The following is a 26,465-nucleotide window of genomic DNA, read 5'->3' as shown; positions in this document are numbered from 1 at the left end:
TAATTATAACCTCAAACCCCAAACCCAATATCCAACTCCAGCATTGCATTGCCCGTTGAAATCTGAAAACCAGTCAAATGTCCTCACTCTGAAGAGTTCCGACAAGATGGCGACCGAGTAGGACGCGTTTGTTGAGCTCTGTGGAGGTGCAAAGTTTTCACATTTTTTAAGCCCATTTTTTACTGCCTTTATAGTTCTTTTGAGACTTTAAACGCCAAAACACTGGTGAGTGTCTGTTTTTGCAGTTGTTTCGTGTTTCATGCCGAATACGATTAACACGAGGTCGAGGAGTACCAGGTCTCCGACCGCAAACGCTGACAACATGGCTGGCGCAATGCAGGGCGACGCTGACGCTCCGGTTACAAAGAGCATGCTGCGCGAGGTCCTCAAGGAATCACTGAAAGAGTTTATGGATGGTTTTATTCAACCCATGATGCTTGGCTTGGAGAAGAAATTACTGAAGAAGATTGATGACTTCGGAAAGGAGCTGCGTCCTGCAGTCGCCACGCTGAACACGACCGTGGCTGAACATGGGGAGGCCATTGAGAACTTTGGTTCCTCCATGGACAGTTTGCAGATGTGTATCACTGAATTGGAGAGAAGATGTGCTAATCTGGAGGAGAAGCTCGTCATAGCAGAAGACCGGAGTCGTAGGAACAACATAAGAGTGATTGGGATCTCTCCTGGGCTAGAAAAGGCTGACCCAGTGGCCTTTATCCAGTCTTTTTTGCAGAAAACATTCCCCGACGAGTTTCCCGACTCCCCCCCGGAGGTGGATCGTGCTCATCGGACCGGCAATCCACGTTCTGATAAGCCAAGGGCTTTCCTGGCAAGGATCCATTTTTTCCGGGTAAAGGAACGCATACTCCAGCTCTCCAGGAAAGCAGGCCAACTGACATACAATGGCAAAAAGGTGTATATTTTCCCCGACTGGTCTGCTGAAACATCAAAGAGAAGGGCAGCTTTCGGGCCAGTAAAGGAATTCCTACGTTCCATCACCGCGGAAGGAGTTAAATACGGAATAAGGCACCCGAGCAAATTCTGGATAACCGTGGATGAGGCGACTTCTACTTTCAACTCACCCAAGGAAGCGCTGGCCTTTTGCAAGGATAAGTTCAAGACTCCAGGTGCTGCGGACGAGACTCTAGCTACGCAGGATGATGAGACGACAGTTACAGAGAACTAACTTTTACCAGGGACACTTTTGCTTTTGTGATCGCGTGCTTTCAAACACATTCTGCCGATGTGATATCCTTTTGCCTTTAATGGACTGTTGGTAAGCTGGCTGGGACTTTGGAGATGACTTTTACGCAGCGTCTTTCTTTCCTCACTCTCTCCTCCTCCTCCTCCCCAAAGGGTGAGTTGTTAATGTAAGCCTACTTATTGTTTTGGACTCATCATCTGACTTGACGTTGTGTTTTCAAGTGTTTCGTTTCATAATGCCTATTTTATTTGTATTGAAGAATAAGATATATTTTATTTTTTAATAAGATCTGTAAGCAGATGGGTGTTACTCGTTTTAATTTAGGTTACCGCAAGGAGAGAGGATTTAGGGCTGCTAAAGCTATAAGCATAATTCACTGTCTTTTTTGTTTGAATATAATGGACATTGTTCTTGTTATTATTGTATTCTTTTTCTTTGCTCTTATTGAGCGTTGTGCTGCTTACTATATAGGTCTAGAGGGTTTTATCTCTCTCTGTTAAGCTTTGTCTAACGTGTTCCGTGTCCCGGTTCCGAGCCTGCTCTCTCTCTCGTCTTCCCTCTGTGTCTCTCTATCTATCTCGGCTTTCCCTCTCTCTCTCTCTCTCTCTCTCTCTCTCTCTCTCTCTCTCTCTCTCTATGGCTCTCTCTCTCGCTGTGTGTGTGTCTCTCTCTCTCTCTCTCTCTCTCTCTCTCTCTCTCTCTCTTTCTGTCGTTTATGCCTCCTAAAACGCTACTTTCTCGGGTAGGAGGGCGAGACTGGGCTTTGGCCTTTGTATTGAGTAATGTAGCCTACTGTTTAAGGCGAAACAGATATAAATAATATGGTCTAAATTGTGAAGGCTCCGCGGTTCCAGAGACCACTCGCTCTCCCGCCCTTTCTCTATGTCTCTCTACCTATCTCTGCTTCTCCTCTCTCTCTCTCTCCCTGGCTCATTGACTCGTTCTTTTCTTTCCTTTTTTTTCCTAATCTTATAGCTGGCGGATGTACGATCTCGTGGCGCGTTGGCTCTACGTGCTCGTGGATCCGCTGTATGGGGGGGGGGGGGGGGGGGGGGGTAGTTATTTACCTACTTTACTTGTTGTCTTCTAAGATGTTAATTTCTTGATGGGGGAGAGGGGAGCTCTGTATTGGGGATATTTATTTTGTAGTCGTGATTGGGTATGTTCACTGTTTGAAGTATGGTAGTTTACTGTTTAAGACGGAAACAGACTTAACTAATATGATTGACATTTATCTAAGTTTGCACTGGCCTTTTGGGCATGTACAGGGAGCTGTATATGGCGCAGTATGCATCATGTGTGCTGTGTTGTATATGGTTTCCTGATCATACATAACTGTGTTTTATGTAAATACTTATGTATACAGACTTTTCTTTTCTTTCTTTTTTTCCCCCTTCTAATTAGTAATTGTGGTTTGTATGCATGGATGCATAGGGGGGGCTGTATGTGGCGCAGTATGCATTAACACTGTGTGTGCTTTGCTGCATATGGCCCCCCGGATGTGCTTTTAATTTCTACTTCTAACTACATATGTAAGTTTTTGCATTTTTGCATTTTGCTGATATTGTTAGTGTCAAATCAACAACTGGAGCCATGGTTACAGAACCCAAAGAGGTCAATGCCACGTTTCGTGCTTTTTATGATGAGCTCTACACCTCCGAGGTCATTCACGATGATGCAGTATGCAATGATTTTTTATCCAACATACAGTTACCAACCCTTAGCGAGGCGGATGCGGAAGCCTTAGATAGACCGCTCCATCTGGCGGAATTACAGGAAGCTGTGCTCGCAATGCGTAGGGGCAAGTCGCCTGGTTTGGATGGGATACCCCCTGAACTTTATGCCATCTTTTGGGAAGATCTAGGTCAGCTGATGCTAGACATGTTTCGATATGCAATTGAAAGTGGCTCTTTCTCCAGGGATGTGAATGTAGCTATTATATCATTATTGTTGAAGAAGAACAAGGATCCCACAGATTGCGCAAGCTATAGACCGCTTTCACTTTTGAATTCTGATCTAAAAGTTTTTGCTAAGGTGCTTGCGCGTCGCTTGCAGGGTTTTATGACCACCTTAGTACACTGTGATCAGACAGGTTTCATAGGAACTAGACTAGCCTCTGATAATGCTAGACGACTATTGCATATCATCGATAGGGCTAAGGAGCTGAGGACCCCCGCCGCAGTGTTGTCGCTCGATGCGATGAAAGCATTTGATCGTCTGGAATGGTCTTACCTGTGGGCTGTACTAGATAAAATGGGATTTGGTGCTTCATTCATACATTTTGTTAAAGTACTTTATTCTAATCCGTCAGCGATGGTCCTAACCGGTAAGATCTGTTCGCCGCTATTCACGATTGGCAGATCTTCAAGGCAGGGTTGTCCCCTTAGTCCTCTCCTTTTCGCACTTTCACTCGAACCCTTGGCTCAGACAGTGCGTCAGTCTGCAGATATTACTCCTGTTTCGATTAACAACACACAGCATCGCATTTCCCTATATGCTGATGATATTCTACTGTTCCTTGAGAATGCACCACAGTCAATTACTCACGTCCTTCAAATTTTTGATCAGTTCAGTTCCATTTCCGGCTACAAAATTAATTGGACGAAGTCAGCCCTTCTACCTCTAAATGATCAGATGAGATCTGCTATCCTGCCGCCCATAATCCCAGTAGTAAGCCAATTCAAATATCTTGGCATAGATATTTTCCCCTCTCTTCAGGCTATTGTTAAGAACAACTATGGTGACACTCTAAATAAGATTTGTCTTGATTTAGATAGATGGTCATCTTTGCCTAACTCTCTCCAAGCTCGAGTTTCAATCATAAAGATGAATGTTCTTCCTAGGGTTAACTTTGTAAGCTCTATGCTCCCTTTGCCACCACCGCCACAATACTGGAATAAGCTTCACTCTTCGATATCTAAGTTTGTGTGGAAAGGGAAACGCCCTCGTCTTAAACTTTCTCTATTACAACGTGCTAGAGATGATGGCGGCCTTTCATTGCCCAACTTTAAATTTTATTATTGGGCCTTCACGCTCCGCCCCCTTTTAAATTGGTTTAACCCAGCAAATAAGGTTTCTTGGAGAGAGCTTGAGGAGAGTTTAGTGCAGCCTGTTGAATTGAGAGATCTTATCTATTCAAACATAACTACACATCAATGCAAAGTTCGCTTTGGACCTATCATTTCTCATTTAGTGGCAGTATGGAGGGCAGCTGAAAAGATGTGTAAGATTGATTGTAAATGGAACTTATTTTCCCCAGTGTTCAATAATCAAAGACTTTTAATCGAGGATCGCCCCATTCGCTTTCCAAGGTGGAGGGCTAAGGGGATTCGTACATTAGGGGACTTATTTGATAGAAATGGTTTACGACCTTTTCGAGATTTGTGTGACATCTTCAATCTGCCTGGAAATACCCTTTTTTTCTACTTCCAACTGAGAACGTCCATGAGGACCTATGGGGTCCCATGGCAAGCTCCCCTTAGATTGCACCCCTTCCATGAGTTTATCTGTGATGGTAACAGAACAAGAGGTTTGGTTTCCACCCTCTATGGTTTTTTATTAGACTGTAGTTATGGGCCCCTATCTGTTGATACTGTTTGGAGGAATGATGTACCAAATTTGGACCCTGACTTTTGTTGGGACACAGTATGGTCTAACATTAGGCTATCTTCTAGAAATCCAGACCATCAACAAATTCATTTAAATTTTGTTCATCGGACTTATTTAACTCCCCGCAGACTATGTGCTATGAGGATTTTGAATAATCCCAACTGCACTCTCTGCGCCTCAAATAGTATTGGTACCTTCCTTCACATGGTTTGGGAATGCCCAAATGTGTCGTCATTCTGGAATATGGTTGCCTCAAAACTTTCAACTATTTTTAGTATCAATATCATATCTTCTCCTTCTTTATTTTTATTAAATGACGTCTCACAGTTGCAACTAAACAATATACGCAAGCGCATCTTCTTTGCTGGTGTAACGGCGGCGAAGAAGATGGTAGCTACGCGGTGGAAACCTCCTCATACGTTAACGTTTCGCCAGTGGGCCTTAACCTTTCTAGATATAGTATATTTAGAGCAGTCGATAGCAAGGTTACACGGAGCAAAAGAAGAAAACATTAATATGTGGTCGGACATTGCAGATAAGCTTAAGGCTATGATTCAAGAAATCACTATATAGTGGTAACAGCCTAGCACAGGCATGCACTATTGTACATTCCGTGTTGGTCCGGGGAAAGGGGGTGGGTGGGTTTTCTTTTCCTTTTCTTGTTTTGCTATTGTTTGTGTTGTTTGTCTGTTAATTGCATTTTTCTTTTGATTATGGAAAATAAAAATATTTGATAACAAAAAAAAAAAAAAATGTCCTCACTCTACAGGATTTATTTCCCTCTTCTCCCATGTGGGAACATTTGGTCCCGGCCAGAATAGAAAAGTACATGAACACACACTTATGCACACAACATGCACTTGCGACACGCGACAACATGACGACAGCATGCATGAACGCACACATGGAAGCACACAAACATACTGTACATTACAGTTACACAAACACACAAACACACACATAGTTCCTGTACTAATCAACAACTGAAGCCTGTGGTATAGAAGTCGTACGCCGGTGTGGCACACGCATTGAAGATAGCCGATCGACAAGCTCACAATTCATTGCAGGCACTTTGTGAGCTTGTAGATCGGCAATTTCCGGTGCGCGATACCCACGCGCAACTAAGTGCAACTCAGGATTGAGTAGCGATAAACGTTCTCCGTGTCCGAGGACGTGGGCCATTACTGCAGCAGATAACAAGGGGTATTGGCAATTGACCGTCTTTTCACCGTGGCCACAGCACTCTGCCTCTGAGGCTAGAGTAACACATTATTTACTTAAGTAGAATACTCAGTTACCCCAAGTAAAAGTCTGGTATTCAAAATGTACTTGGGTAAAAGTACTTAAGTATTGTTATAAAAATATACTTATAGGTATGCAGAATGTAGGCTACCAACGTTTCCAAGATGTTTGCAGATCTACTATACGGCTTATGGATATTATGGCTATTTTCAAATAGCCATACTATTGTATAGAAGTGGTTAATGCATGTTTTGTAATTATAATCCAAATCTACAAAGTAACTAGTAAGTTTTCAAATAATTGTAGTAAAAGTACAATATTTGGAAATACTCAAGTAAAAAGTAAAAAGACCACAACATTGTACTTAAGTACCCGTAGTACTTAGTTACAGTACTTTCCACCATTGAACATGCATCCAGTTACAAATCTTGTTTACATTTGACAGAGGGCTGAGTGAATGCAGTAATGAAAGAGTGAGTGGACAGATGGAAGGAGTGGAGGGCTGCTAAAGGAGCAAGTAGAGTGGAGAGGAAATGAAAGAGGTCAATCACCATGAAATGATGCTCTCTGAATGCACACACGTACACCATGCCCTGTGGCGCTGTACTGCTCAAACTGTGTTTGTTTGCTCCAGCGCGTAGGCTTATGTGTACGATGGCTTCGGGCCTTTCTGTGTATCTGGGCGTGTCTGTGAGTAATTGCGTGTGTGCGTGCGTGCGTGTACTTGTATTGCTATCTGTGAGGACCAAATGTCGAAAGATGAGGAAACATTGTGTGAGTGAGGAGAATATTTAGCCGGTTCTTACATTTCAAGGGGCTGACTTTAGGTCCAGGGGTTTAGAATTAGGCTTGTATGGTTAGGGAATTAATTGAGGCAATGGAAATCAGTCCTTACACATATCGTCGTTGTCGGGTGAAAACCTTGTATGGGTGACCATAGCTGGGTGGTTAGGGAGCCTGCCTGGGGAACCAGTTCCCCTGGTTGTCCCCGGTTCGATTCCCGGTCAGGCAGCAATGTGTCAATGTGTCCCTGAGCAAGACCTTAACCCATAATTGCTCCCCGAACTGCTCCTAGTTGTTATAGGATGGGTAAAATGCAGAGAATAAATTTCACGTATGTGCAAATGTACTGTGACAAACTCGTCCCGAAGGCGTGGGGCCATATTCTATCTATTCTATGTCCAAAACCGTTCATTTTGCATTTTTCATTTTAAACGCGATTTAGACTAGTGAAAACAGCTGATCTACAAGCACACAACGCCTCGTGCTTGTAGATCTGCTGTTTTCACTACTTTTGTGCGACGGCCTTGTGCGATGAAGCAGGGCTTTGCGAAAGAACATACACATTTGAAACTTGGAGATACGAGGTTTCCACTCGACAACAACGATATACTTGTAGCAGGACAGCAGTGTGTGTGTGTGTGTGTGTGTGTGCGCGCGTGCGTGTGTGCGTGCGTGTGTGTGTAAATATTCACTTACTGAACTGAAATGTCATGCCCATTGACTTGCCCAAATCAGGGACACCAGCTAGGGTGAAAGTGGTTAAGAGAAGAAACTGAGAGAAGAGCTCAGACTGGCAGAGGGATGATGGTTCCTGCTGAGACACAAACCACATGGGTGCAGCAGCAGCGCTGGTTCTGGACTGCACAACAACCATAATCATGGTTGGTGACTGAGATCCGGCTCGACATGGTGGAATAATGTGTGGTTGTTGCAATGGCAAAACAGACCTACTTATCGCGGCACCGCAGCACAAACGCCAGAGTTGCTTTCTGCAGAGCTGTGCATATTTGAGGTCGTCTTCACCCACACTGGTTTATTTCAGGCATTTCTTAGATGCATATCCCAGTTTAACGGTGTCATATTTTGATGTATGTAAATACGCACGCATGCAAGCGAGCGCGCACACACACACACACACACACACACACACACACACACAAATTCACAGGCACACAAGCACGCAGGCACATGTACCGTTATGTGCATGTGCACGGACAAACACAGACACTTGCATGCATGCTCCCCACAGTCGGAGGAGTGTTTTTTGCAGGTCTTTCAGTCCGAGTGTATCAAAAAAGCAACAGGGTTAAGCACCGTTGGTCCGAACAGTTTAACATTCACCAGGGTAGCAATCACCAGCATCGGCCGGTTAGCATTTCCCCAGGTTAGCATTCACCAGTGTTAGTTTTACTGAGGTTATAGGTTAGGGTTAAGGTTAGTTTTAGGTGTATCACCGTCCCCACGACTTTCGGCACCTCCGCGCAGCCAATCACAAGCTTCCGCTGCCTTAACCCAGTTGCTTTTTTGATACACGCAAAAAATCACTCTCCCGCCCACAGTCAGGCTGCATGCAGTACGGGCCATTTTTGGCTCTTTAACAAGCATGGAATAGGTGTTACCTGAGATAACCCCAGGGAGAAAGAAAACAATTGCACTCTCCCACTGGCTCTCCAGTTATATCATATCGTCACTGTCAGGCAGAAACCTTGTATCTCCAAGTTTCAAATTTGTATGTTTTTTTTTCCATAAAAGTGAAGCCCTGCTTCATCATATAAGACTGTTGCAAAAGACTATAGTGAAAATAGCCGATCTACAAGCTTGTGTGCTTGTAGATCGGCTATTTTCACAATTTTAAATCGATTTTTGAAATGATAATTAGAAAACGAACGGTTTTGGACACACAAGGTTTCCACCCGACAACGACGATACCTTCTATCCAATAGGGAAATAACACTTGTGCTCTAATAATTCCTCCACACTCTCACATGGCGGCATTGATGTCCTTTCATGCTGGCCAAGGACATTATAGTTCCAACACATGTATAATTGATTATCACATTAACAGTAGAAATCACTTCAGTTCATCTCTCGGCCACAGGTGCATTACATGTACAGCCCAGGGAGATTAAACCCACATCACTTCTCTCCATTCATTGCGGCAGCAATGTTTTAGTGGCTTTTTTCCCATGGTGCAACCAGTCAGGCGAGGCAGTCATTGCGACCGTAAGGGAGCAGTTTACTATGAAAACCTCCACCGGCCGTCCGTCCGTCACACGTCACACGTCACACCTTTGCCCTGCTCATATCTCCGCATCAGTATGACATCACACCACATGTGTACACAAACCTTTGTGTACGTTGCTGTGGCAACAGTCTGTTGTTGCTGGTCTGTTAGTGTACGTTAGCAACCACCTTAGCAACCATGGTTTTACCCTAGCAACCAACTGTTTACCCTAGCAACCAACTGTTTACCATAGCAACCATGTTTTTTTTACCCTAGCAACCAACTGTTTACCATAGCAACCAGATACGCAGAGCAGGGATCTCCATATATGGGCATAAACAGGTGACATCACACTGATGTCAGATACTCAGAGCAGGGATTTCTCCATAATATATGGGCATAAAAGGGATTCTGTTAGGGATCTCCATATATGGGCATGAAAGGGATTCTGTTAGGGATCTCCAAATATGGGCATAAAAGGGATTGTATCCCAGATGATGCCCTGTTAGGAGATCCACACTAACAGAATCCATATATGGTCCTACCGACAGCTGCTATAAGCCAACCCTGGCGATAAGGTCTGAGTCGAAGAAATGCTTCTTTCCTGGCAAGAATTGCCCCTTTATACTGTAGGGCTCGTTTGTGTATTGTATGACATCACGCCACATCATCGGCTGAGGACTGTGTGATGTCATCATATCTCCATATATGGAGACATAAGTTGCTCATGCCCAAATATGGGCTGGTGAGGTCAGACTTAGTGTGATGCGTAGGTTATCTCCATATATGGAGATTCAACTTCAATGAGTAACCATGGCAAACTGTCAACTGCCCGTATGTCTTGATAATTGGTAAAACAAACTTTTGGCCTATTTGTGGAGATAAGCGACCAACGGTCGCTTATCTCCCGATTAGGGAGTCTTACTGGTGTACTGTAGTTACTGCAGGTAGTTAGCCTACTCATCTGATGCATCTTTAATAACCATTGTTTATGAGTGGAAATGATGTGTTAAGTAGCACTGCACTACTATTTACTAGTGTCTTCTAAAAGTAGTGCATCACTTCAATGAACCGACTTCGTTACAATTTTCGTTGTTGAACATTCTAGCAATTCATAATGTAATAAAATCATGAGCGCATATAATGCCATGTAATGACAGTTCATATTGTTGAGAAAAGTCATTATCGTTATAATCAGTGTCAGTATCATGTCAACATTTGACGTGACAGCAGGTCTCGACACACATGTTCAAATCTGTCCCAACTTGTCACCCATTTGACACAAGGGGTGTGAGAATGCATGGACTGTTTGTGACATGATGCAGTCTGCGAAATGTGAGACGCCGAGAGAGCTTTTCCCAGCAGGTGTTAGAGACCTGAACAAAGACGTGGCCAATAAACAAAAGAAAAAGAAAGAACAGGAAAACCAAATAAAACAACTGCATTCGGAACTTCACTATATATAATGTTAATGTCAGTATCTGTTATCTTGGTTTAAGCTTTTTCCAAGATACAGTTGAGTACACCCTATCTGCTGCTGAAATGATTTAGCAGATAATTTCTTATTAGTATTCCTCTTATTAGTATTCCTTTAATCCCATTATATTATTATCAGGGGTCATCTCATGTAGGCCTGTGGTGGACATTTTGTAAAAAAGAAAGGGAAGAAAATCCATGGACATACAAAATGAGCATTAACATTACCAGGAATATAAAGAGATAGCTCTGAATGACCATAACAGGTCTGTAACTCTGAGAGTGTATTTGGTTTTATACAGTACACTCTCAGAGTTTGGTGGCCCTTGCTAATAAAACTTTGAGAATCAACCACTAGTACTAGTGGGCTCATAATATGCCATAGTGTTGTAGTAAACATGTGTTGTACATATTCTGAAGAAAATCTGTAGACTTGATGTTCAGTAATTGGGTATTATGATCAAAAATAGAACCTTAATGGTGTGTAAAAGAGAAAATTTAAATCTAATTTGCCACGGACAAGGCCAAGTCTTTGCCTACAGACATATTGATGACCCCTGATTATTATTACATTATTTTTTAGTGAAAAATACATTCTCTTCATTCTTGAAATATGGAAATATAGTAAGTAAGTATGTAAAACTTTACAAAGAAACTTTTCAAAGAGTCACAAGCAATTAAGCAAACAAATCAGGCAGGTTATTAACTCATACAGTGCCATCCGGCCACAAGGGGTGCTAGAGTGCCAGAGATTTCTCCATAGACCTTCTTTATAGCTTTCGTCGACCCTCTCCCAACTGGCTTGTGTTTTCACTCCAGTCAATGCTATGGGTGTCGAGAGGAGGAAGCTAGCTGACACGTAGCCAAAATGCTAGTCCATTTAGAAGCCCGATCTAAAGCTATTTCAGCCGCAAAAAACTTTCTCTTTGGGTCTGGGGACACAATCCGGAGAAAATCCTGTCTAAAGATGTGATTTATTATTGGAGTGGGCGGCGCGATGCGGCCGTTAGCGCGAATACGGCCCGTGGATGGCCGAGTCTAAGTCCCGGCCAAGGATGGACGTCTAGACCGGGGCTTTGTTGAGGCCTCCGATAAAATAATTCATTTTATTAAATATCCCGGACATGTTCGGGATAGGCACCCTGGAATACGTCGCGCCACCTACAATGAACATTCGGTGAACATTGGGGGGGGTCTAAACTTTATTTTAAACCATTTTCAATGGAATAAATCGTCGGAGCATCTAGCGTCTCTCGTTGGTGAGCGCTGGGCGAGCCGGGACCACCCACGTTGCTCCAAGCAGCTCGGGGTAAGTAAAATAGCAAATAAAAAATTGTTTTTGATCCCGAATATCCCGAACATGTTCGGGATAGGCACTTAAAGGGTTAAGACGATATAATACATTATTTAAAGAAGCTTCATGTGGAGACAGTGCATCTTTTTCATAAGAGGAGAGAGGATCAGATGAAAGCAGAGGAGAGCACATGAAAGTAATGGAAGGAGCGGTGGGCAGATGAAAGGAAAGGGGAGAACAGGAGAGTCGATGGGATGAGAATTAAGGGGGAGAAGAGCGGGAGCAAAGCAGAAGAAAGAGGAGAGAAAAACAGAGACAGAGACCAGGGACGTCACACCAAATTCTGGGCCCTGGGTACAAGGATTCACTGTGGGCCCCCCATGAGCTTTAACTATGTTGTGCTTTAACTATTGAAAAATAGCTCACATATACAAGCTTGTAGATCTGCTATTTTTGAAAAATCGTGAAAATTCTTTGAATATTTCAAATCCTTCTAATCCTCCTATGTTTCTATGTCAGCTGTGCTCAAACTTTTTCATGTGAAGGACCCCCAAAAAGATTTGGCCACGGACCCCCCCCCCCCCCCCCCATCTCAAAATATTTAGTTCCAGGGACACCCCCCAGCAGCGAAATTTGAGTTACAAATGTTCGCTTGAAAAAAATACATATATTCAAAGATTTGCACATAATTTTCACGACTTTTCAAAAATAGCAGATCTACAAGCTCGCAGCGCGGCACTCGGTGCCGCGCTGTGAGCTTGTATATCTGCTATTTTTCAATAGCTAAATAATTAAGGCACCTTGGGCCCAAGTAGAGAAGAATAGAGTCCGCAACACTGGTAATACTCAGCTCTGCTTTATTGCTTCAACCTTCACCTTGGGCCCTAGTAACTCAGTCCCACTCCCCCCCCCCCCTGTGACGTCCCTGCAGAGACAGCAGAGCAGATGAGGGGAGAAGAACAGAGCCAGACCCAGGGCACGCACAGGAGAACCGAGAAAGAGGAGAAAGAGGATGCCTGTGACGTCAGAGAGGCGTTTGATCGGTGGCCTGCGTGGCGTTTTTCTGCAGCCTGTATCCCAGGGTCACCATATGCCCGACACCCCTGGGAACCTGGGACAGAGAAAGCAGGTTGACGCACTATACACAGTCACACTCTCGCACGCCACAGGACATTTGGCACCACGCACGCGTGCGTATAGCGCACGCCCCTAGACCGGCACCATTGTAATTATTCCACTTGAACATGATCACAGTGCCTTTGCTAACACTACTGCAGTGGTGGAAAAAGTACTCATATTTGTTATTTAAGTAAGAGCATCAATACTGCAATGTAGAAAATCTGTTACAAGTAAAAGTCCAAAATTCAAAATGTAGGCCTATACTTGAGTAAAGGTACAAAACTATTGGCGTCAAAATGCACTTTAAGTACCAAAAGTATAAGTACAAAATGTTTGGTATGTTTGTAGCAGCACGTCATAGATCGTCTATTTTCAAATAAAATATATAAAGTAGGGCTAAAGTGGTTTACGTATGTTTAATTTATATCTGAAAAGTAACTAGTAACTAAAGTTTTCAAATAAATGTAGTGGAGTAAAATTACAACATTTGGATCCGAGATGTTGGAGTAGAAGTAAAAGTATTGGAAATTGGAAATACTCAAAGTACAAATACCTCAAAATTGTACAGTACTTAAGTAAATGTACGTTACTTTACACCACTGGTAATTATTCCACTTGAACCTGAGCACAGCGCCTTGCCAACACTACTGTGTGTGTGTGTGTGTGCGTGCGTGCGTGTGTGAGTGTGTGACTGTGTGTGTGGTAAAGGTTGTTCTATAGTTCCTTCCCGAGTTACAAAGAGGAAACACAGAAAGCTAATATCTGCTCCATCTCCAACCAGGGGAGATATCTGAAAGAACACACCTCCGTCCCCATGAGATCCCCCTGACATGGGCAGATAGATGGAGGACGGTCCATGGAGGAGCAGCCTGTTTGCAGAGTGATAGATATCAGCTCTGCAGCTGTCTCGGGAGATATTACTCCACCGCGGTGTACTTTGCCCCGATAAAAAAATAAATTCCCCCGCGTCTCTGATAGAAAGACTCAGACAGATAGTGGCAAGGTGAAAGGGAGAGAGCCGCCAGAGAGACTGTCAGACGGATTGACAGACAAAAGATGGCTGCGGCCGCTAGTCAATCCATGCCTGTTAAGTTAGTGTTAAAGAACGCACGCAATCCGGCATAACGGATGAGATGGGCAGAATGTATATCACTTGGGAAACAACACACTCATTGAAAGTGACTTACGGGGTGGTGGACTATTTAAAATTGCGGTATCGCGTCCAGGCAGAAGTCACCCCCATTATAGGGAAACTGTTAGAGTGTGAAAGACTTAATACAGCTGTACTGTAATGCATTTAAAATCGTTTCCTCAGCGCTCATTATCATTTTCATCTCTTCCGTTAAAAGTAAAACTCAGTTGAGGCTTAAGAATGTCAATAGGGTTGAAGATCACAGAATGAATATACTTCCCACTATCTAATGTACAGCTCAAACTTGTCACAGGCCTCAAGCCGGTTGGATTGTTGTTGGCCATATCATACATCAGTGTTTCTCAAACTTTTTGGGCTTCAGTACCCCCTTTTCCTGATTGCTGAATCCAAGTACCCCCTTTAATGGACAACAACATTTTGATTAGAAAATACTGACGACAAAAGTCCAGTTTTTATGTCAATATGTTTGAAAAAAAAAAAGTAAGTAGCCTGTTTTCTATTCAGTAACAGTTGTGCCAATCAAAATGAGTACTTAGTTTGGTTTAAAAACTTTTCGTAGCAGCAAGTTCACATACATTTGTCAATGTTTTATCATTAAACATAACAGTAAAATAAATGGTTCCATTTTCCATTTTCTCTCAAGCACCCCCTGTAGTATCTCTGCGTACCCCTAGGGGTACACTTACCCACATTTGAGAAACACTGCCATACATCATAGAAGTTAAGAGCTATCATGTGTAGCAATTGTGAATCGAGATATCACGATTCACGTCGTGATTCAGAAGACTTCTGGTGTATATTTCAGGTAAGAAAACGGGACTTTTCAGTGTCTATGGTCTAATCCTAATGCATATTAAAATGGGGGAAATTGAAAGGGTTGAGAACCACTGCTGGCAGGCCTAAGATTAAGCCTGGGCATTCTCTGTTATGGGGACATGCAGTCACTCTGATGTCCGAGACATTCGAGAGATTCAAAATGTGATAGGCCTACACCTGTCTTGTCTATCTCCATCACTGTCTGTCTCCATCACTGTTGCAGACCAGCTGTATGCAATCATGCTTGGCCTCAGAATGTCTGGGTCCTCCTGATCATTATAATACAGACTTCTGGATAAATGGCAAATTGCCTACATAACAAAATAGACCAAATTTAAATACAATATAATGTAGAAATGCGCTGTGCAGGTAAACGAGTCCATCAAACATAGCAACAACATCAAAGAGAAAGAAACTAATTAGGCCTATAGGCTACAGAAAATATAGCTTGGGCCGCTTGTTGTGGAAATAAGGTCTTACCTCGAGGTTGTTGCTTGTGTAGCGGGTCCCAGGGCTAGTGGGTACCACACAAGCTGAACCTGAAAAAAAAAACAGGTAAACACAAACAGGCTGGAAATCAGGCTAGGAAAACACAGCACAATGTAAACACTTGACTTGACTGTGTTTGTTTCCAGAATGCATCTGAGCTTGGGCGGAAGGGCGCTTCCTTGTAAGGGAGCCCCAGGGAAACAGAGCTAAAAACAAAGGTTCCGTGCAGAATAAAATGTAAACAGTACCCACATATAAATGTGGCCACACTTGGCTTAAAGTCCTTAGAATGTCCTTTTGACAGTCTCTCTTTGGCTGCAGATGTTTCTAAATCACTTTTGGAAGTACAATATCACATAAAGTGCAAGCTAGATTACAGAGAGCTTAATCAAACAGGTTTGTTTCACCTGGTTCATTGTGCGGCATGCATCAGTCGACACATAACTATCGTTTCGCCCAGAAAGTTGTAACCAAATAATATATTTATAACCCTTACATCAAACCAGTTATGAATTAAAATATGTATTTATGTACGTAGTATGTACGTATTTATTTATATTTTGAAATTATAATGAATTTATTAACTATGACCATTCATTTTAGTATGTTAATTTAGTATTTTTATTGTAAGTAGGCCTATTTTAGTAACAACACTTTGACACACTTTAACAACATTTTGGTGTAGTAGATGGTATAAAGTGGTCCAAGTTGTAACTCAGGTCCGTTTGAAAAAACTAGAGGTTTTATGCATGCATGCTGTGATTTTCCGTGTCATTTGGCAGATTTGAGCTCTAGTTTTTAACACTGCTCTGTAGCCACAAATTAACCACTGAATTCTGTGGTGATAGGCCTATTCATTTTGACTTAATGCAGTAGTTTACTACTGTATGCATAGCCTACTATCCAAATGCGATAATTTGTGAATACCAATGTACATTAGGCCTATATGTATGCATGCTTTTTTATTCTGGAGGGTACAGGTATGACATTTACATACCGCCAGTGAGCCCCCATCATCAGTGGTGTGATATGGATTTTCGAAGTGGTGCCCCTCTAAATTCGTGACGTGATGATTCATGTGCGTGCATGTCAGGCGCGCGTGCATGGAGCTAAATAAGTCTGGGCTCGCCGAGCCCAACCGAGCCCACGCGCCATCTCACCCCTGCCCATCATGCATACTGTATGGCAGGGGTTTTCAAAGTGGGTGACTGACGACGGCAGTCCAGGGGTGCCGCGAGATGATTTGATAATATTTGAAATGTATTTGGACATTTAAAAATATATTTAGTATCATTTTAAACTTGAAGTATAAAGTTATTATCAGTCAGTTCTAACCTAAATGGATATTATCTTGTTTTCCTCGCACATATAATCGTTAAGATATCCTATTAATATAAGTTGCTGGGAGTGAACATTAGGAATCTAATAATGTATTGCCTCGAATGAAAAATATATTTATAGGGGTGCCGGTGCCCCGAGCCAAAAAAGTTTGGTACTTGGTATGGTACTGTTGCTAGAGAGTTCCCAAGTGAATAAAATACACCAAACCTGGTCCTCAGGGATACAAGGTATACATATTCTGTCTGGTAGTCAATTCCATCTTGCACCCCAGGTCTAACGTGTCCCTGACTAGACTACCATGCCAGGAGAATGCAAATAACTGTATGATGGAAAACCAGCTGTACTATTCCCAAAGACCAAGTCCACAGTTGTTGCAGTGTAAAACCAGGCATCATTTTGTTCAGTCACCCTGTGCATATTTTGTGACTGCTATAATGTCTTGCATATAGGCTGGACTGGGGCAATCAGGACATTTACACATTAAAGAATTCATTCATTAATTGGTCAGAAAAAAGCTTGGCTAGGGTGAAGGTGATGTTAACGTTATAAGCCAAGTCAATAACTTCAAATGTCCATTCTCTGTTGCACTGTTTAAGTTCCAGTTTTGTGATGTTATGTGCATAGCAACTTGAGCCGTGGTTGTATACTGTTGTGGGGACATACAGACACAAACTTAGGAACCTTAAAAGACCTTAAAAGTTCAGATTGAATGTCAGATTGTGACATTTCAGCTTCGAGGGTATATCGAAATGAGTTCTTTATGTTTTTCTCTTCTCATCTTACTATTGAACTTGCAGTGAGAACTGAGTAAGAGGACAGATTGGTGTGTCATGTTACAGGATGTAACCTTGAGAGGAGGTGGTGGGATAAGTTTAAAAGCTCCACTTTCGTTCTGCATCACCAGGGGTGTCGCACCAAATTCTGGGCCCTGGGTACAAGGATTCACTGCGGGCCCCCCATGAACACATTATTACGCATTATGTTGTGCTTTAACTATTGAAACATAGCAGATATACAAGCTCACAGAGCGGCACGGAGTGCTGCGCTGCGAGCTTGTAGATCTGCTATTCTTTTTAAATAGTGAACATTTTTGCCAGTCTTTGAATATTTCAAATCCTTCTAAGGTTTTTTTGAATAAACTATGTTTCTATGTCAGCGGTGCTCAAACTTTGTCATGTCAAGGACCCCCAAAATGATATGTATTTGGTCACAGAACCCCTCTCAAAATATTTAGTTCCAGGGACCCCCCAGAGGCCAAATTTGAGCTGGAAATAGATTTGCACACATTTTCACGACTTTTCAAAAATAGCAGATCTACAAGCCCACAGCGCGGCACTCGGTGCCGCGCTGTGAGCTCTAGATCACACGCACGCACACACACGCACACACGCGCGCATGCACAAGCTTAGACATGCACAAGCAAGCGACATGCACAAGCTTAGACACACAGCACAAGGAGCCACCAATGAAGAGTGAGGAGAACCAAGAAAATGACAGAAAAGAGAACTTAAATGTCATTACAAAGACAGCCCAATTAGGTTATGAAAAATGTTCCTAACAAGGTCTGAAACTCAATGTTCTGTAATGAGAATCCTGTGGCGGCTTCTAGAGATCTTTCTTTGAATAATCAGCTCCCTCTCTCTTCTCTCTGCCTCCTTTTATTTCAATCACAGACACACAGAAGTACACACATAATCATTAGCCAACTGTGGCAGAATATCAGGGAACACGGCTACGGCAGTTGATTTTGACCTTCATTTTTTTATATCAGACAACGAAGCCATTGAAATAAATCAAAACTGAAACCGCTGCTAAGTTTATAACCTTTATGATAGCCTAAACTATGGTTGAGGGTGTCCTGTGCACTTCAGTCACTCTGCAAACTGAGGTGATTTAGCAGGGACATTTTCTCAGGGACTTTTTTCTGACAGAGGAGGCAATGCAACACATTGTTTGCTTGAAGCATAAATAGCTTTGTTTCTTTTTACTGTGTAACAGCCTCACGCAGGCATTTGGCTATACACTCATTTGTCATTCTCCAACACTATACACCAAAAACAAAACAAGGCAAACAGGCCCTTGAAAGGCTAAGCTAAATGTCTTCACTCTCCATGATGACAAGTACACACACGTGCACGCACGCACACACGCGCACACACACACACACACACACACACACACAAACGCACACACACACACACACACACACACACACACACACACACACACACACCTGTACATGCTCTTGCACATATAGAGCGCTGTACCTATTGTGCTCTAACAGAACAGCCCTGACACTAGGCCATGTTCTACGGACCATTAGCCACATGTCTGCTGTAGATCTCACCATGCTCTGAGTCAGCCAACCGCTCATCCATGTGTGTGTTGGTGTTGTTTATGGGTGTGTGTGTGGGAGAGAGCATGGGGCTGTGTGTTTTGTAGGCCTGTGCATGAGCATGAGCATTAAGGGCTATTCAGACCAAGTCCGAGGACACACAGTCTGAGCACATACAGTAGAATGCAATTCTGTCCGCCTCCGGTCCGTGACGGCTGTTGTTGATTGACAGTCACTCTTCCCTGTCATTTCCCACATGCAGCCACACCTACACAGAGCAGTGCTGCTTTCGTTGGCTCCACGAGCTCACGCACGGACAAGATTTGAATAAAGTCGGCCGAGACGAACTTTATTCACATTAGTTCTGTCCTTGTCCGTCCGTCTGATGCAAGACATCAGCATGAACTTCGCCGTATTGCACTAGACGGACTGCCTCGCAAGCCTCCACTCGAAATGAATGGGATGCGTGCGCTCACACACGCAAGTCGGGGTGTGTGTGTGTGTGTGTGCGTGCGTGCGTGCGCATGCATGTTGTGTTAGTCTCTATCAGTCCCTCTTTTCATGAGCCTGACCTCCACAAATAAAAGCGAACAGAACTTACGCTTTCTTTGAAGCACCTGTCCTTCAGTATCTCCATATTGTCAATGGGAGCCATAAGGGGATTGCACACGGTACGCGGTCACCGCCTCCTAGCAATTCATTTTCAATGAGAGGCGGGCGGCTATTTCGTCCGCGCAGCGAAGTTTAGAGGCGGCGAGGCGAGCGGGCGCAGTCCCGTGAAAATCCCCGCGAGCGTGCTCGTTTGTGCATGCGTACGCGGGCGGTGAGAGATGGATTGTGTTCATCTTTGTGAAATACCGCGCAGCGTTTACTCAAAGAGCGAGTGTGTTTGTGTATCACCGCGGCGCAGTCCTCGCAGATCCAAGCGGGAGCCCCGGCGGCAACCGCTGTCCGTCTGTAGAGCGCCATACGCGTGTGTGTGTGTGTGTGTGTGTGTGTGTGTGTGCGTGTGTGTGTGTGTGTGTGTGTGTGTGTGTGTGTGTGTGTGTGTGCGCGCGCACGCGTGTGTATGTACGTGCGGACAAACAATGTGTGCCGAGTGTGCCGGCGTCAGCATGCGCCGCTCCGAGTCGCGGCATAGCAACACAAACTGTCTATCTCTGTGCATTTTTCTGCTTGCTCCATAACTTCCCTAATACGACATCAGTGGCTCCGGCGTTTAATCTCCCGGCTCTCAGCCCTCCTCCTTCCTCTTGCTCCTCTTCCTCACCTTCGCCTGCCTCCCTTTACACCCCGGCGCCCCTCCCCCCCCCCCCCCCCCCGCCCGTCCCTCGATCTTATCTCTCTCTCGTTCCGTTTCTCTGAGCTCTGTGGATGGGAAAATAGCACAGAAAGACAGAGAGAGAGAGAGAGAGAGAGAGAGAGAGAGAGAGAGAGAGAGAGAGAGAGAGGGAGAGAAAGGGCCCCATACCTGCAGGGAGCATTGATCGAACATGCGTGTGTTTGTCAGGGTGCCTGAGCAAACATGCGCACACAAACGCGCACACGCACGCACGCACGCACGCACACACACACACACGCACACATGCACGCATACACCACCCCCACACACGCGTGCGCACACACACACGCACACATAAACACACACACACACACACACACACACACGCACACACACACACACACACACACACACACACACACACACACACACACACACACACACACACACGCCTGTGTTTTGTGTGAGCATGGGTGTGGGAATGATATGCATGAAGGAGTGAGAGAAACACAGAAAAATACAGAGAGAAAAAAAAGAATGAGATGGAGAGGGAGGGAGGGAGGGAGGGAAGGAGGGGGACTTGTATTTGATTAACAAATCTACAAGTCATCCTTGTGTCCTTAGTGCTACTATAGTGCCATCTAGTGGTGGGAAAATGTTCTGTTTTACATTGACTTGAAGTAGCCTACTGCTCACATACCAACCACATGCCAGCGTTTTAGGTGTCTATAATAGGACATCAATAATCAAGACATTTACAAGAACCTGAGGAATGCCAGAAATTACAAAACAACTCATTTAATATATTGACACAAAAGTATAGACACATATAAACACAGAATTCAATAATCAAGTCTAACAAACAAACATCAGATATCAGATATGTTGTTATAGTGAATGTACTCCATATGTATGACACGCACAGTTAACAGAATAGTTTACAACTTGGGAGAGTATAGCAGCTGGCAGCAAATCTCAGCACACATAATGCTTTATTCTCTATGCTCCATTGTTCGATGGTGTTGTGTGCAGAAAATAGCAGGTCTACAAGCTCACGATGCATTGGTTGCGATGTAGAACGGTTATTTACGGCATGCGACACTGTCGCACAACAAAGTATCAATATGGCTATAAAACATACACACCAACACTGACAAAGGAACACACGCACACCTGCTGCGTGCTCTCATACTGATGTAATATGGTCATATTATGAAGCCATCTTAGCCACTTAAACATTGGTAAAAGGGGTGTGTTTGTGTTGATTTGTACGAGGGGCTACTCAAGACATCCAATGGAATCATCCGTAATGGAAAATGTATTTACTGAAGCGAATCACTTCATTTCAGTCCAAGTTTGAACTGACAGACTCTCAGAGATTAATCCATTCAGAACGGGTACACATTTTGTGTATCATTATTTTATGCTTTAACTATTGAAAAATAGCAGATATACAAGCTCACAGCGCGGCACCGAGTGCCACGCTGCGAGCTTGTAGATCTGCTATTTTTGAAAAATCGTGAAAATTTGAATTTTGACCCGTCTTTTGAATCCTTCTAAGATTTTTTTAAAAACCCATCAGCAATCTGGCTAGCCATCGTCAAAGAAAAGGTCCTTTTCACTTAACTGGAGCTTAGTTAGACTGTTCTTGAGAGACTACTATGTCAGTGGTTCTCAAACCTTTTCATGTGAAGGACCCCCAAAATGATATTTACTTGGCCACGGACCCGCATCTCAAAATATCTAGTTACAGGGACCACCCAGAATCAAAATTTGAGTTACAAACGTTCGCTTTGAAAATACATATATTCAAAGATTCGCACACATTTTCACAACTTTTTCAAAAATAGCAGATCTACAAGCTCGCTTGTATATCTGCTATTTTTCACTGGTTAAAGCAATAATTCTAGGCCTAAATGGGTTTTAATATCCAGAGTGGATGGGAACTGGAGGCCCGCCAAGGTCTGAGTGTTGTGTGCAGAGGATAACGTAACCACTTAGGCCCTACGGCCAACAGCGGAAGCATCCGATCTACAGGTTCACGCTTGTCTTTTGGACATTTTATTTCTTATAATAATGGCATGCCCAAAAAAAGAGACACCCCGATTAAAGTGGTTAAACTAACTAGGGGTCCACGGTCGCATGCACGAGCACACGGGCATGGATGCACACTCTCTCGCTCACAACACCTGCCTCCTAGTAAACACATCCTTGCACCGTTGTGTAAGCGGAGAGGCACGCGTGCATATAAATGCACGTGCATGCAATCATGCATGCGCACACATTGACATAGTGTACACGTAAACGCACGCACACGCACGCACGCACACGCACACGCACACACACGCACGCACGCACGCACGCACGCACGCACGCACGCACGCACGCACGCACGCACGCACGCACACACACACACACACACACACACACACACACACACACACACACACACACACACACAAACACCAGAAATGGATGAATAAAAAGGAAACAGAGAAGACAGTTCTTGCGTATACACAGAGGACAATGTTAGAGTTTTTTAAAATATCAAGGCATATATGCCATGCATTCCCTTTTTATCTACACACAACATTTCTATTCATATTTACATTCAGTGACTTTCAATAATAATTACCATTATGGGCAAAGAACCTCCATTGAAAACGTATAGGGATACATAGCGTACTTGTACAGTACATGTTTGCAGCCACCGCTGCATTCGTTTTCTCTCTCGCTATCTCTCTCTCTCTCTCTCTCTCTCTCTTAGTCTCTCCACAGATCTATAAGACCCAAATCACCTTTAGAGTGTCACAAATACACCCATTAAATACTATTTACAGTTAGGTCCACTTTCTGTAAGTGCCCTACGGGCGTAGGGAGCTGTGTTGGAGTGTCCTTGACAGCGCCCTACCACTGGAGCGCTTTCTAAATGGCTCGCTGAAGCACTCTGCATGAAGGAGCCGCTGCGCTTTGGTGTCCAATACTTTTCAAGTAACGCCAGGAATCAGGAGCCTAAACACGCACACACGCACATGCACACAGGTACGCACTCGTGCGCACACACACACACACACACACACACAGGAAATCTCGCTTTTCCGAACGCACATCATTACGACAACGGAGCGTCGGCAGGCATCGCTACTCACCCCACGGAGGTTAGGGTTATGTTTGGTTGTCGAAAAGATGACTTGTAGAAATAGCGACACGCTCCCCCCACACACACGCACGCACGCACGCACGCACGCACGCACGCACGCACGCACACACACACACACACACACACACACACACACACACACACACACACACACACACACACACACACACACACACACACACACACACACACACACCTGCTATGTGATGAATGCAAAAAAGAAAAGAATAAAGAAAAACTAAAACAAACAAAAAAAAAAAAACAGAATGCACATTGCTTTTAAAGTGAAACTGCTCAGTATTACTGGTGCTCTAATGTCACTAGGTACAGTACTGACTGAACCAGTTCATCAAAGAAATGTCCTGGTTTGCCAACATCCCAGACTACTATGGAATTCTGTGTGATTTTTGGTTTGTTTGCTGCATTCTGAATTGGGGCACTAATGCCTTTTTACTAAATCCCCCCCCCCCATCATCAGTGTCATTGTTGAGTCATATAGTGAAAGTTCATGCTAATTCCTCATTCATGTCACAGTCACTCATGTTCAGACATTTTCTTCTCTTCTCTTTTCTTTTTTTTTACATTTTACATTTTTCTCTCCTTTTCAGAGAGACTTACAACAAGACCAGACCGGGCCAGTCTCTGGGTTTGGGATAGGGCAGGGGTCTTCAAAGTTTTCCAAGCCAAGGACCCCTTAGTTGGGAGAGAGATGAAGCAGGGACCCCCACAATCTTTTCATAGATTTCATATAGTTTCATTGTTTTGTTTGACAGCACAATCATGTTGGATTCATGTCAATTTGTGTTTTCAGATATTTAACCGCTTGAACTGTCAATACTTAATAAAGTTGACATTTTAATACTTAGTGTGCTCTTTTCCCCCACTACACCAAACCTCTTTACCAAAAATAGATGATCTACGAGCTCACAACGCCTCGCAGCGTGAGGCGTTGTGAGCTTGTAGATCTACTATTTTTGGCTAAAGTTCTCAGAATAAGGACACTAGGGTTCACGTGGTTAATATAAAAAAAGGAGAAAAAGGTTTCTATCACACAAAGATTTGGAGGACCCCCTATGGTAACTCTGAGGACCCCCTAGGGGTTCCGGACACCCAGTTGAAGACCCATGCGATAGGGGACTGTATACATGGCTGCAGTTCAGGTAGATTCACAGGGCCGGCTTCAGTCCCCCTGGTAAAGTTTGAGAGTCTCTTGGTGCAGGGTGTCTAGATGACCTCCGGGTTGGGGTAGTATTTGAACACCTTGTGAATCCACTGTGTGTAGAAGGGGACGTTGATGAAGATGCCGGGCTGGTTGGCACGTGCACAGCCCCTGCCGTGCACGCTCACACCCATTATGACCCTGATCTCGCCGTCCTGGCACACCAGTGGGCCACCGTAGTCCCTCTGCAGCAAATGAGAGAGCAAAGATTATGTACTTTCAATTCTATAATATCCGGGCCAAAACCAGCTCCAACTACAAAATGTTCATTTTCCAGAAAATGAGAAAACATCGAGCTCAAGTGGAGTTGGGAGGTTTTGGCCAAAGCACTTTTTACTAATTCTCATTGGTTCAACATTTTTTTTAACCAACACACAGACGTGAAGGGTGTTCAATAGCACAGATTTATGAAAACAAAAAGAAAAGTGGGCCAAACGGGTGGAGTTAGCTGGTTTGGCAGAAAGTGTGAGGATCCAATGGAGTTAGGAGGTTTTTGCCGTAGCGCTTTTTACTACTTTCCATTGGTTCAACCAACACACAGACATAAAAAAATAAATACAAAAAAAAGAATCCCTCAAAAATGTAGTCAGCTGGTTTTGGCCCGACAGAAACAATGTACTGTAAGTGGTGCAAAAACAATAATAATAATAATAATACACAAAACTGCCATGTTGTTTTTATGATCTCAGTCACCCTAATCTGAATTCCTTCCCAAAACAAAGGGATGTCAGAGCCAACTTCCCAATCTGTCTTGTTAGGGAGTGTTCGTCTAATACTTAAGGTTGGTATAGTCCATGAAGGGGGGGGGTTCTCAAATAATAATTTGATTGTCAGGGGGGACCATGACTTTTTTATTTTGGCTGGAGGGGGGTCCATGCAACTTTCATTTGTTGAATTTTGTATTAAAAAATGTTTTCTTTTGTTATTTTTCATACGTGTTTCCTCCCCTATATTTATCAAGTTCCCCCTGATTGACTTGGTATATTCCGCTTCTGTAAATCTCACCACAAGAAACGCATTCATTGGGCGCAGTCGGCGACTCTGCGCTGACGGCGCAGTGCTCCGCTGGGGAGGAGGAAAATGGCCAAAGTTGAGAGAAGATCAGCGATCAGAAAAGAGAGTTTAATGCATTTAAATGTAAGAGTTTCCTTAGAGCGACTGTCAGGAAATGACACAAAAGAGAAATTTGAGTTTGTGTTGCATTCTACAAAAGTGATTGTGAAGCGAACAGACAGAACCAACACAGGGCTTTACAGGGCTATATTAATTAGGCCTACTTTAAACCATACAGCTTTTGGTAGGCTGTATAATGACTTGAATAATATGAATGCCCTATTAATTTCGTATCGGCATTGCCAGGGTGGCAGTGCGCTGTGCGCACTATCAGTTTGTTCATTTTGGGAGCGCACTGCATGGCGCACTGGCAGTTCAGCCAACGTTTAAATCTTTAGATGTAATAGGGACACAATAGTCATTGGTCATGGAAGTGAGGCTTTTCAAGGAATGAGGTGACGTTTTATTTGTTTTAATCGCTTCATAATTGACCGAGCCATGATGAACTTAAACCAGAACAAAACGTAATCCTGTAAGGTGACATTCCCAATCCCCCCAAAAACCGTGGTTTCGATAGCTACAGTTTACCCTCTATCGCGCATATAGGGACTGTCGGTTATGACATCACCGCAAGATTCGGGGCTTAACTCCGCCCACTTTGGCGGC

General features: G+C 43.7%; 1 protein-coding gene across 1 annotated transcript in view; it reads right to left on the bottom strand.

Annotated features, from left to right (window-relative positions):
• Nucleotides 1-21,882: 21,882 nt before the first annotated feature.
• Nucleotides 21,883-26,465, bottom strand: part of hgfb (hepatocyte growth factor b) — a 45,053-nt gene continuing 40,470 nt past the window's right edge. Inside the window, exon 18 of the mRNA XM_080737319.1 lies at nucleotides 21,883-24,931. Coding sequence (XP_080593445.1) covers nucleotides 24,752-24,931 — 180 coding nt within the window. The 3' untranslated portion in view covers nucleotides 21,883-24,751. The remainder of the gene's footprint in view (nucleotides 24,932-26,465) is intronic.

Source organism: Nannobrachium achirus (assembly GCF_963921795.1).
Source record: "Nannobrachium achirus genome assembly, chromosome: 11".
In the NCBI taxonomy this organism is placed as follows: Eukaryota; Metazoa; Chordata; class Actinopteri; order Myctophiformes; family Myctophidae; genus Nannobrachium; species Nannobrachium achirus.
Note: the sequence above shows the minus strand (reverse complement) of the source record. Positions and strands in the feature narration are given on the sequence as shown.